The sequence below is a fragment of the Planococcus citri genome, chromosome 1 (assembly GCF_950023065.1).
Source record: "Planococcus citri chromosome 1, ihPlaCitr1.1, whole genome shotgun sequence".
Taxonomy (NCBI): domain Eukaryota; kingdom Metazoa; phylum Arthropoda; class Insecta; order Hemiptera; family Pseudococcidae; genus Planococcus; species Planococcus citri.
This window is the reverse complement of record NC_088677.1, coordinates 70,697,024-70,710,901: the sequence shown is the minus strand read 5'-3', so window position 1 is coordinate 70,710,901 and position 13,878 is coordinate 70,697,024. Positions and strand designations below refer to the sequence as shown.

General features: G+C 33.0%; 2 protein-coding genes across 12 annotated transcripts in view; one reads left to right on the top strand and one right to left on the bottom strand.

Moving 5' to 3' along the window:
- The window catches only part of LOC135844575 (uncharacterized), a 427,884-nt gene that overhangs the window by 205,369 nt on the left and 208,637 nt on the right, over positions 1-13,878 (top strand). For 3 of the 10 annotated variants that reach the window (XR_010558634.1, XR_010558622.1, XR_010558618.1), the window contains exon 3: positions 5,660-5,783. The exons of the other annotated variants lie outside the window; for them this stretch is intronic. The gene's annotated coding sequence lies outside the window, so the exon portion shown is untranslated. The remainder of the gene's footprint in view (positions 1-5,659; positions 5,784-13,878) is intronic. 10 annotated transcript variants of the gene reach the window in all.
- LOC135844424 (uncharacterized protein DDB_G0284459-like) lies at positions 425-6,795 on the bottom strand. Of its 2 annotated transcripts, XM_065362668.1 has the most exons (7): positions 6,439-6,795; positions 5,847-5,988; positions 4,839-5,455; positions 4,446-4,577; positions 3,157-3,309; positions 1,084-1,164; positions 425-980 (listed from the first exon to the last, which is right to left on the bottom strand). In XM_065362668.1, the coding sequence occupies exons 3-7, from the start codon at positions 5,064-5,066 to the stop codon at positions 609-611; spliced, it is 966 nt and encodes a 321-aa protein (XP_065218740.1). In that variant the 5' UTR covers positions 5,067-5,455; positions 5,847-5,988; positions 6,439-6,795; the 3' UTR covers positions 425-608. The 2 variants fall into 2 exon arrangements, with proteins under 2 accessions (XP_065218740.1, XP_065218809.1); XM_065362737.1 differs by lacking the exon at positions 6,439-6,795 and having other exon boundaries at positions 5,847-6,245.

Sequence of the window (13,878 nt, the reverse complement as noted above, 5' to 3'; positions counted from 1 at the left end):
CATGGAATATTAGGAATGCAAAAGGCTGTAGCTTTTATTATTTCGCGTTTAGCTCCGCACGTATTCGATGATCATCTAATAACTCAGGATAAAGCCGGTCTGCTCAAGATCTGGAAGCCCAGGAAAAAAAGTTTTATAAAATTGTATAAAAAAAAACCGAATATTTTCTATACAAAATTTGTCTTCATCAAACCATATACAACTTTATAGAATTTCATATTATTGTATAATTATAGTAATATAAAATTTTATACAGTTGTATATGGTTTGATAAAGACAAATTTTGCATAAAAAATGTTTGGTTTTTTTTTTATAAAATTGTACATTATTGTATGCAATAATATCAAATTTTATACAGTTGTATATGGTTTGATAAAGACAAATTTTGTATAAAAAATGTTTGGTTTTTTTTTATAAAATTTTATATTATTGTATACAGTTTTACATAAAAAGACACATTTTCATCTGAAAAATGATTATTTTCTTCAAAAAATAAAATTTTATGTTATATCGTGTAGTATAAAAACCTATGCAGTAAGTAAAATATTAAAAAATACAAAATTCAAAAAACTCAAAAAAGGTTAATTTAAAAAAATATGTAAATGATATCAATCGGCATTGAGTTTTGCAAAAAGGGCAGCTCTTTTAGTCTCTCTCTTCATTTCTCCGAGTCTTACACCAATAACGGCCTTTAATTTCTGTTCCGAGGGAACTTGCCATCCTTTCGTTACACTGGTGCTTTTTACGAAGCTGATTATTGCTGCCACTGCTGTAGGGTGTAACGGTGTTGTTTTTTCGGCCTGTCTGGCCTTCCCTTGGGCATTTGCGCTTCTACCCGTTATTGTGCAATCCAAGACGTTCTCAGTTTTAAATACCCCCTCCAGTAGCCGCCTGGCCAGGTGCTCTGGTTGGGTACTAGCGTGCAGTGCCATTTTTAAAACGAATTTTTTACAATAAATGCCGTTACAAAGGTGAGACATCTGAAAAAAAAAACAATAAATTAACAAAAATGTAGACAAGTGCACCTACAATAGGTACCTATACAGCTAAAAAAATGTTCTAGGAAATATGAACAATTTTTACTTTTTCCGAATGATCTTTTCCAAATAACTGCTGGTCCTTATCTAATTCATCCTCATTATCATCATCACTGGGAGAACTTTCCTGCAAAATGAATAAATATAGTTTCATAGAAATATTATAATCAGAAACGTAATTTGAAAAATTATCCGATCTCTCTCCTTCCAGTCTTCCCAAGGAATAATTTTCTCATATTTTTTAAAGCTTAATTTCAGATAAATTTTTTCAATTTTGCACAGCTTTCAAAAACACACCCATCTAAACATGAATGAAAAATTTCCAAGTTGAATTTAAAAACTGAAATTTTTTCCCAAAAAATCTGGTCTTTTTTTGGGAAATTTTGGCGAAAAAACTGGATTTTTAGCAATTTTAGCAAGCAGGAACTTTTGGCAACTCAGGCAAATAATCAGAATGGCAATTTTGTCAAAACGAGCAATTTCGAAAAGGAATACTTTTTTTGTAGAAATAATTATGGGGATTGGAACAGAATTTCTCTTTATTTTTTTATAAAAAAAAAATTGTCTGAGGGCATCAAAGCAAAATGCGAGAGGAGAGAATTACTTCAAGTAACTTTTTTTCGAATAAAAATTCCAACAGTAGGTAATTTTTTTTTCAATATCAAAGATTGTCTTTTTTTTTTTTTTACTAAAAACAAGGTAAGTTCAGTCATTTTTTTTATTAAAGAAAGGAGTTTCAACTTTCAAGTGACTTTTTTTTCAGAAACTCGAATTTAGCAACTTTTATCATATTTTTTTTTTAAAATAACTTTTTCCCCAAAACATCGGGCAACTATTTTCACAGAAAAGTAACCTGAGAGTCAGTTTTTTCAAAAAAGTCAACTTGAGTAAGAAATTTACGACTTTAATTCCCAATTATTTCAGCAAAAAATTACTCAACCACGTAAATTCTACGCAATTTGAAAATTAGATATTGAAATTACCTACGTACTTGCATTAAAAAAAAACAAACAATTAGGTAAATGGAAAAAATTTAGTTCTTAATTAATTTGATTTATGTATGTACTTGGCTAGGTATTCACATTTAAATGTGAGTCATCATCATTTCAATCACGTTCACCAAACACTACTCCGCCTATGCGTTTTTGTTCTCTATAATTAAATTAAAATTGTGCTGCTTCGTGAAGTCTGATAAACTGATGTGTTCCCGTGTGCTTAACCGTTATCAGTTGGTCATTTCGAACTCGAACTTTCAACCCAGAGAGTAAAAAATGTCTAATAACAAGAAGTTTTGATTTTTTTTTTGAAAAGCTAGTAATTTTGGTATAAGTGCGAAAATTATTGTAAATTTTGGCCAAAATACAAAATTTTCAAACAATTTTAACAAAACAGCAAAAAGTTTTCGCTATTTAAACATTTTACAAAATCAGCAAAAGAGCAGAAATTTTTGAAGATTTGGACAAAAAATCAGAAAATTTCAAACATATCTACCCCTACTGACGCAAAACAGTAATTTTTGTGCAAAAAAAATCAAATAGCAGAAAGTTGGCAATTTTGGCAAAAGATCAGATTTTTTAAAATACTTTTTTACAAAAAAATCAAGAATTTTTAATTCTCAATAAAAAATTTTAAAAAATACAAATTTATCAAAAGAAGTCAGAATTTTGTGCAGTTCTGTGTATGTAGGTAAGTAAAAACATTAGATTTTGGTGATTTTAGTTGAAAAAAGCAGCAATTTAGAAAAAAAAATCAAAACAGTGAAAAATTCAAAACTTGAAAACTGAATTCGAACTTTTCAAATTAAAAGCTCAGATCATGAAATGGAAGCTTCAATTCAAAATTTGCGTAAAAATTACCATTGACGTAACTTTTGGTGCAAATTTGAATTTACTATTAGGTAAGTGTATTAAAAATGACAACTCTCAATCTGGAAGGGTGTGGAGAGAGGTAAATTCTTCTGCCCTGTAATTTGTCAAGATTTGCTGGACCCAAGAAATTTTATTTGAGAGCACAATTGAAAAGTGTTGATCAATTCTCTCACATCAGTCCCGTAAAATTCCAACAGTGATATAACAATTACATGGGTGTAGAGTGTAGATCTCTAACGTAGATGAGTTACCTCTTTAGATTTTCCATCGTTGCCATATTCATTCTTATCCGAATCATCTTCAAGCTTATCCGAATCATCTCGCTTCTTATCCGAATTAGCAGCTGTCATTTCTGGCACATCTTTTTTTCCAACAGAATCATCTTTCTCCAAATTACCGTTGGACTATACAGTACAAATGAAAAAAAATTAAAATTCACAGAATGTTCACAAATCAAGTATTTTAAAAAAAAAAATTCAACTACATACCTAATATGTGATGCGGATGGGGAAATGATCAATCATAATCAGATATCAATAATTATTATTGATAAAGACAAAAATAAAAAATAATCCATGACAAATTATACCATGCCAATTTTTTGATGACGAGAAAACAAAATTTCAAGAAGAAATCAAAACAACGTTCAAATTTCACTCTGAATGATCAATGGTTTTACATCTACCAATTTTTGTAATGAGAGGAGAAAACTAAATTTTCGTAAGAAACCAAAACAGCGCAGTCAAATATTTCACTCTGAATGATATAATATTGCAATAATTGTGCTAGTTGTGTTTGAAATATGTTTCAAAAATGAGTAATTGTTTATCCGAAAATTCCAAATAAGCGTTTCGAGTGTTTCTTCTAAAAAATTTCCTGTTTGCCTTATCTAAGTAAGTATAGTAGTGTAGATACGTGATACTTATGTCATAATGTCATTAAAGCAGAGGCATAAAAAATTGACTATTCAAATCCATGGGTTAGGAGCGCTGTCTTGTAAAAGCCAGTACCCAGATGATCGAGTTTTTCCTACGTGAAAATAATCCAAAAATGTATTTGAGCCCCACTCCCCCCCCTTCCATAAGCACTTGAAAAAACGCGAATCTGTGTTGTTTTTTTTCGTTACTAATTTATACATACATTCAATTCATATATTGAACTCGATTTTACAACTTAATTTCTACATTGAAACAATAATTTAGCTCGTATAGGTATACCCATTCCCATCACTACCTCTCACCTTTCATAAAAGTGCACCCCAACATTGGAAACTTCTCTACCGCCTCAATTGTTTCTACAAGAAAAAATTTTGGTTCTTACGAAAATTTAATTTAGCGCCTCCCTTGCCCTTGGGCTCCAAATTCCCAAAAACCATTTCAAGAAGGTGTCAAAATTGCGTTTTTACACATTTTTACAAAAAATTTCTAATTGAGAAACGTGCTCGGAACGGACCTTGATATTTTCTTTCATTCCCACCCAGCTCATACAGCCCTCAACTTATCTATAAACTATCTATATATTTAAAAATTATTATTATTACCTCTGTCGCGTTGTCTTTTTTTTTCTCTACGTCATCATCCATCTCTGTATTGCTGCTTTGCTCAGAGGCGGCCGCGGCATCACGAATTTCATTGTTTTTCTTTTTTTTACGTTCTTTTTCTTCGGCATCATTCTAAAAAATTGGAGGAAAAAGTTACAAAAATTGCAATGAGATGTTCGATTACACTAGCGAATATGCAAATCTGTTTCAAATTGTGATTATAAACACTTAGCTACTTACATGTTGTACAATATGACAAATGAGAATTATGACTAACATTTGTCTAAATCTTTTAAAATGTAGTTAAATAAACTCAGAAATGATACCCAACACCCATGTCCCATATACGATCATTGGATTGTGTATAGTTATACGAGAGTAATCTGCACTTACCAAATTATGTTTTTTTGCTGTTTTTTTACCCTTATTGGTATGATGATGATCGCTATCGTCTTTAAGTTTCAACGATGGTTTCTTACTTCTCTTCTCGTTCATAATTTCTGTTGAAACATTTGCTCCAGCAGCAATTTTTTTTTCACGAGCTGCTTTCAACATATCTTTCAACGTCTTATTCAAATCGTTCACATCATCTACAAAAATCAAAATTATCATAAATTTCATACATATACTGATATCCAACAAATGTTCATAGCATACGTAGAATAAGAAAGCAGTAGCTCAGCATAATGGCATCCTTTGCGCTGGCAGAAGCACGCCAAATACAAGTTGACAAAACGAAATAAAGGTATATATTATGAACGCAAGATATTGCTTATATGTACATATTGAGCATAATTATAATATAAAATCGGAGCTTATTGTTTATATGTCGATTTATTGCCAATCCATTGGTTCCTCCCAATGTGTGTCGTTGTAGTTTTCTATGCGGCGTTCTAATGCTTTGACATCGTATTTCGAAATCAATTTGCTGTACAGTCGTCGTCCGTTCATAAATACATCAATCAGCTGATAGTTCGTTGTCTTTTTTCCGGTCTTTCTGATTGTGAGTTCTATGTGAAGGAAGAAAACAAAAGTGGCGAAACGTCGCTCGAATTAATATTTTCATGATAGTATCAATAGTCAAAATAAAACTCATTTCTTCCTAACTGATTAGCGAAGAGAATGAGTTTGTGAGCGAGCGTTATATTTTAGGTTCTGAATATTCAGTGAGAGCCATAATGGTCCTATTATGATTATATTCTTTTTATCCACAGGTAGCTTTGCCGAAATCTACGCTGGATTTTCATGGTGCGAGCTGTTATTTTTTAGAGCCGAGAAAATCGATGTTGATCGCATGGTGGAAGATTACATGACGGCTGGCTAAACTCAATGAACAAAGTACACATTCTAATCTAATTATGCCTATCATATTAACTAAAGTTATGTGATTTTTAATCATACCCATATTTCGGGGAAGCTGTTGTTGCTCCATTTCGATTTAGGTTCGGCTGCTCGGATACAAAATTCGGCCGTATAGCTTCAGGATCGTTTCGAAATTGTTCGTGATATAATATTCCTCGTTATACAACACTTTGACGTTATTCTATAATACAAATCTTCAAAATTATTGCTCAAATAATCGCTTTTTACGCCAAACAATCGTTCAAAAAATAGGAAAAGATACATTCGGACGACATGAATACATCCAATAAGAAGCTTTACGATATAAAAGCTCCTGACTTGGAGATAAATTGTGTTGAAGTTGAACACTCTTCTTCAGAAGAAAGTTATTCAACAGCAGTCGAAGATGACCATTTTGAGACGAGTATCGAACCTTTCGAACTCAAATTTCTAGATGAAAATATTTCTAAGCTCAATCAACGACTCAAAATAAAATACAAAAATTTTAAAACTTGAATATGATTACAAAAATTTATAATTCAAAATGAATCATCAATAATTTCTTTATCTCCTAAGAGAGGGTACGAGTTCTGCTCATTTCTACAGCGAATTCAGCTTCTTCTTCCAAAAAAAAGTTCTTAAATAAACTTACCAAGAAAAGCATGCAGGCTGCCACTAAAATAATGCGCGCACCAACACTCATCATGATCTTATGCATGGCAAAAAATTTCAAAAATTTTACTTCTAGAGGCATTTTACAACGGGAAAAAATTCACATAATCAAATATAATGTTGATTTTATCTTGCAGGCCTATTCCCTTCATGGCGAGAATTTTCTTTTCCACGAACTCCACCCAGCTTTTCCACGTATTGTCGTGGTCGTCGCCTTCCTTTGGTCTGAACTGCTAAGCAGCCAGGTGGCACGAGAAAAGATCACGACAAAGTGTGTGTGTGAATCCTTATCTCGGATTTTTTCCTAGAAGCGTTTCCGTTCGAAACGCTGGAGATGCGATGATGTAATAGTAGCTGAAACGTATGTCACTTCTTTGTAGGACCTCTCAGTTGGTCTCTCTCTCTATACATAAATTTCAACAAAACTTGAAAAACAAACATAAATAAAGAATAATGTGCTAAATATGTACATACGTAGGTTCATACCTATTCTTTCAGGTGAAAATCCAAAAAACATCAGCCAGATCTGATTTTTAACTTCTTAATTTTCAAACAGAAGCTCAATCACTGGCCCTCAAATAACTACCCACATGGAGTAAATTTAATAACACATACATAATGATGCTTTCCTTGATGGATGGAATGGGTACAGTCCGGGTCTATTCGAGATCCTTCCCATTCCTGTCCAATGTAAATAGGTATTAGGTACCTAATAAAAGGCGATGTGATGAAAATATTGGAATTAAAAAACCCAACTTGGAAAGATTTTGAGAATCGATGTGATTGTATCGAATTTATTAAAATTATAAGGCTGAAATCGCTGGTTTCCAGTTCCTCTACCTGCCATAGTGTATTTCTATTCTTTGAATCTTTGAATACGTCGAATGAAAGCACACGCAATACGCGTAATTAATCGTCCCGTAAATTCTATTACTTTTATTCTTTAAATTAAATACTTCGAATACTTTGAAGTTTCAATGAAAGCTCACACATTAATCGTTTCATTCCTTTCCTAAATTCATATTTTCATACTGCATTTGGAGCCTCAAGACTGCTTACTCAGAAGAGAAATAGACTATAGAGGTGCATAATCTGGTTTTGCTGTCTCAATATATTCTTCAGTTTGATGTTCATAGAAATTTTTAATGGCATTTTTCCAACATTCACATTTCTAAGGAGAGAAATAATCAACAAATTGTTACAGTCAAGCCTCAAGGAAAATATCGATTATTCATGTACACATAATTCTGAAAAACAAAAGTAAATAAGCGGCGCATTAAAATCACAATTCACCAAAGCTTGCCAATAGTATTCATTAAAATACCAATGCGGGGGCCATCTGCCCCAGCTCTCATACATAGCTCTAGACGCTTCTTGTATGTAAATGGAAGGGCGAACGATTTTCCGGATGCCCAGCGACAGGACCTTTTTTACATATGACCTTCTACTAAAAAATTGAAAAATTGGTCATTTTTGGTGATCTTTTTCTATGAATCTGTAACATTTTGGAACTGCGAGTACATTATACAGTTGAACCTAAAATTTTGTCTCACTGTGAAGTCGCAACCAACTCAAAAATTGAACCTTTCAAATCAGATGGTAATACGTACATCGAATGAATGATCTCCGCATTCAGGATCCAACTTTGTTCCGGTGGAATTGAACGGCGAGAATTATTCGTCATTACTTTCCCTCTCCCCCGACAGAAGCGTGACCCCACGCAATTTTTCTAAAAAGAATAATCCAGTCTGGCATCTTGAAGTAATAAGTTGAATTAAATTTAAAAATACGGATATTGGAATAAAATTAATTTTCTAATTAAGTAGGTACAAAAATTGAATTGTAAAGCGAGCATCAGCATGACGAAATAAGGGGAAAGAAGTTGAAGAAAAATTATGAAAAACTAAATCAATACAAAACGGAGATTGGAATAACATTACTTTTATTATTATAAAAATTAATATTAGATATTTATGAAAACAGCTTCAATATGACGAATTGCATCTAATATAAAAATAAAAAGAACAGTAAAAAAAGAAATAAAAAACTTACTTACTCCGGCATCTGTAAAAAAGAGGGCAACGCGTTAATGAATATGATTTTTACCCCGTAGAAAAAAAAAAACGATGCGATGTAATACCAACCCCAGTAAGTGGCGGCCATCTGGGCCACTGCGATCAGCATAATCTCCACCATAGCGGTGGAGAAGTTGCCATGCATGGCAGCAATTGCAGCTATCACCCCCGCAGGAGTGATAGCCACAATAGCCCCCCACGTGTAGAAGCGAGGGAGGAGGAACCAACGTGTGGCCTCTCCACCCTGCATGGCGATTATTAACATTGAGTACAGTCCAAAAAAGTCTTCTTCTGAAACAAAGAAGCAAATTTCAGGAAAAATTAAGTTATTGTATCGAGAACATAGCACTTTTTATCGTAGAATCGGAATTTTAGGTCATATTTTGTATCGGACCCTGAGGGGGACGTTTTTCCCGAATATTTCTAAAAAGTCCTGCTTCCGCTAAAATTGTTAGTTTTGATTTTTGTTCAAAATTGCCAATACTCTTGTTGTGATAAAATCCATAGCTATTTTGTCGTTGAGTTTTTGGTAGTTACATAGAAATCGAAAAGACTCATCTGATTTTTGTTTTAGAAAAGCGGGGGTGGCATAGGCTGATGAACTACGCGATAAAATTTTTGATTTTTCCATCCTACTTAAGAGTTCTCTCATTTTTCGTCTTTTAATGGGGGGGGGGCTAATTTATACCCTCTACTAGCCACAGGGGGTTTGTCAGTTAAATTAATTTTGTATTCTTCAATCTCTACCAACATTTATTGGGTCTGAAGTAGTGGTAATTTATTTGAGAAATGTTTATGTCCGAAACAAGTAATATAAATATTGCTTCCTGTATCTACCACAGCTGAAAGTTTTTGATTGGTTGATTAGAGAATTACGTCAATAATCAAATTTGGGGTACCGGACGCATTTACATATGTTCGTAGCATTTAATTTATTTCGAATTTGGACACACATTGGAGAGTGTTTATGACAAGTCAGATTGATGATTTCTGTCATGGATATGAGGTGTATGTAATACAATAGAATAAAAATAAATGAAGAAATGAATAACAATAAATGAAAATAAACGAAAATTATAAATAAAAAGTAGAGCGTAAAAAAAATCTGTGAAACTTATGGCACCTAATCAAAGTTTCTCAAATAACAAAAAAGAAAAACAAAACTAGAATGTCTTCTTTGTACTTATTTTTATAAATTTTTGCTCCTGTTATTTTATTTCCATGGAACTTTATTGACCTTCTCCATTGTTACCTTTTTTCATTACATTCTTCTTCCACAAATGCTGGAGGCAATATAAATTTAAAATTATCCGGCATTCTAGGATTAAATTGAACGTGGTAGTCAATTTTACTTGCGGTGTTCTGGATCTGGATTTGTTCTGAATTTGTGCTTTTTTTATAGGGGCATCATTTTTTCATATAATTTTTCATTCAAGCCAGTGACTCTGCTCCGTGTATGAGAGCGAGCCATTCGATAAGGGTAGGGGTTATTCCTTTGATAATTTTCCTACAACTTTTATCTTCTTTCATAGTATAGGATCTCACCTTAAATACAAGGTTCAAATTTCCGAAGTATAATTTGAGACTAGTAATTTGAGATATCTTCTCCCTCTCGAAATATTTTGGATTTAGTGGTGTTTCTGATGGTGAGCTCATCTGGCTTGTACTTAGCCTCCAAAGTCATTGTTAAAAAATTAAATGACCTAACCTACATGATTAGGCATTCAGTAAGAGGTAGAAAGAAATAGTACATGTCGAGAGAATAAAGAAGTTTTAATGAACGAAATAACGATAAAACAGAACAAACTAATTAATCAAAGTCAACAGTCAACTTCAGGCTATGTAATACCTTCTGAGTTGAACTGTTGAAGTAAATTAACACGTTAAGTTTACGCTGGAGATCAAACATTTCATTCTTGTAGGTACAGAAGGGAGGGTTTTGAGATGTACAAAAAGTTTCATATCCCTTCGAATCAGGAGAATATAATTTCGAGAGAGAATCTAAATTTATATTTGAAGGGTTGAGGCTGTTCAGACATTTTTGTTTCAAGTTTTTCAACTTTCTCTGCAAGTTCCCCCATCATTGCCTGTACATCGATTTCCTTTCGTTTTTCTTTAATCAATTTTCTATTTTCATAACTCGTGATTAGATCTGGTAGACAGTCATCTAGTGTTTCACAATCACTTATGGTGACCCAGTCAATGAGATTTGGAGTAAGAGGTGTCACGACTGATTTCCGTTGAACTTCAATAAATAACTGAAAAACCTCTTTCACCAGGTCATAACCTTCTATTCCCTCAACAAAATATTTGCGTTTTCCACATACGCGGCATTAATCTCCAATTGATTCAATATTATTTGCACAGACTGTACGCTGATGTTGCACAATGCAGTAATTTGGTATGTGTGTACCATCAACATGATCAATCCGACATTCAAAGTCAAAAAATACATATAAATCCGTTCCATCCTTATTCACTTGTGGTTTCTTCTTTGGTTGTACAAAGCAAAGATGATCTTAAATCATATTAAAAACGGACAAGTTATCCAGTAACGTATTTTAACAACACAGTACCTGCATATTACATTTTTAAATATGGACATTTTTTTTGTTCGAGAACTGATTTTTACAACAATACAATCGCGACTAAAACTAATGTCCACCGGCAACATAGTCGTCGTGGATTTCTTCCACCAACTACTGATTCAGCAGTTTTGGCAGAAAGAGGTGTGATCGCCTCATGCAAGCATCTATGTACAATATATTTCTCCCATTTATTTTTAATTTGGCGTTATTAGGAAATTAGCCTTGCTTTCTGCGTTTATGTTTATATATTTCAGTTCGATATCATTTTTCATATTAGTTAATTTTTACATTTTCTGCTTGCTGTGCCACCCCTGTGGTATCCTCTAAAGTCTCTAGATCCTCTGGTGTATCTATTTCCCGAAAAAGTACCTCTGAAGTGCCTACGTATTATTATGAATGAGTATTTTGAGCATTTTTTAAAAATACCTCCATTACAGCATTGTTTGGTTGCGGATATGCTACTCTGTACTCAGCATTTTATGTGTAATTGTGTATATATGTCAGTATATGAAACCTCATTTAGAAGAGCACGCCACCAGTGACGGCCGCTTAGATCGAGCTGTGTTATACATATTATGATAAGTAAACAGAAAATTTTTTTCATCAATTGCAATTTTTTGTATTATACGTATAGAACATTATACGTAGACCGCCATTTTTCAGATATTCTCGTTCTGTCTTAAAAGGAGGTGTTGAATGTGTCTCCGGGTGACAGATTTGTATACATGAAAAACTGAAAAATCTGTCACCCGGAGACAGCATTGTGTACTTATTTGATTTCAAACAATTTTTTTCTTGCAATTTTATGGTTAAAAAAACAACAAGTCTTTTTGTCAATTTTTGGCAGAATTGAAAGCTGAATATCTTTAACAAAAAGCACTAAGCAGGACTTCTGGCAGCCATAAGTTGAAAAAAATTACACTTTTTTCGAATTTTTATCAACAAGTCAGCCTTTTCTGGCCGCTTATACTCCAGTTTGACAAATATCTTTGCTCGTTAAATATTTGAAAATTTGAAAAATTTACCCTTTTGCCTTCGTTTAAGGTGAAAAAGATGAAATTCAGTGTAAATTGTATTTTAGATATTATCATTCTGAAGTGGATGATTACAAGCAATGTCATAAAATCCGTTCAAATTAAATTTAGCACGTACTGTGCAGAGCAATTTGATAAAATTTTGATACATACCTTCGATCAATTCAATCACAGTTTACAGTAGATAAGCACTTCGCCGATTCAATCTACAATCTATGCAGTACGCTTCAGCTGCTGAAAAACAAACTCACATTAAAACAAAATGCGTCTATCAGCAAAACACTTGATATTTTAATTAAATTATATGTTGAATTGTTATTGCACTTACCTCGTTTATAAAGCAAAAAAAAACAAAATCGGAAAAAAGAACTCCGACAGACACAATGACGCTAGAAACACAAATCACATGAAGTATTGCAACGTACCTATATTCCAACGGAACAAAAATTTGAAAAAAGAAGGGGGGATAAAAAAGCTACAGTGGTGAGACTTTCAGGAAAGTTAATTCATCGTTGCCTTTCTTATCCCCCCCTCCTTTTTCAAATTAGCAAACAGTGATAATAAAAATTACTGATAAGAACTATTCCTTAGTAGTGACTAGTCATTTGCAGTTTTTTTATACCCAAGTTACTTAGTACATTACTGAGATTTGAGTTCAAGTATAAATTTATTCGAGTAAAAAAGTAGAGAAGTATGAGAACTAAAATAGTGAACAGTAAAGTAGGAAACAAACGAACGTATAATACAACGAAATTCACCGGAGCAAATATCTAGGTGCAGTTTTAAAAGAATTTGATAACCAATCCACAGGACAGTCCATTGATTTGGGGTACGCATGTTTTGTCATAGATTGACAACTCTCAGGAGGCTCTATACCTCCCTAGAGGCCGCTGGTTGTAAGGTTCTCTTGATTTTTAGTTCGCCATTGAACAAATCCATAGACTCGATAGGTACTCGATAATTGTAAGGGAAATGTGCTCAATGATTTCTTCATCTTCTAAGAGAGGGACCGAGTTCTGGCTCATTTCTACAACCAATTCAGCTGCACAGTGCACACTTCTGTGCAAGAAATATTATTTTTTATACAACTGCATCTCTTTGTGTCGCAACCTTTCTTGCACCTGCATTATCTTAAATTATTCTAAGCAGTGATACGTAATTTTTTTAATTTTCATATTTTGTAAAAATTTTACCTATCAAAAAATGATCAAATTTAAAAATCAACTTATGGAATCACAATGTATTCACCTACAGATGAATTTTCGTCTTATGAAGTTTTTGTCTACCTTCAATATTGAAGGGGCCACAGTCTTGAATTCTTTCAATTTTACCAAAATAAGGAAAATGTCGATTATTCACGTACACAAGATATTTTTGCGGGCAAAAGCCAAATTGCGTGTGTGTTACTACCGCATTCACAACTGCAATCCGGAGTGGGTTCGATTTTATTATTTTTTTTTGATTTTCTTTACGGCGCACGTTTGGCCCAACGTATTTTTGCCCAAAATTTATCGAAAGTACAATTAAATTCCTCCCAATTTTGAATATTTTAATCCCTATTTACTTGTAACCCTTTTCTTGTCCTTACTGTACTGTATCCGTGCTAATTCGAGTTTGGTGTTGATAAACTTGAAGTTCTCGGACATTTTCGCATCAAATTTAATATGATAGTCAATTTTTACTTCAGAGGTTGTTTCTTGCAAATTACTTTTAATTTTGAGTG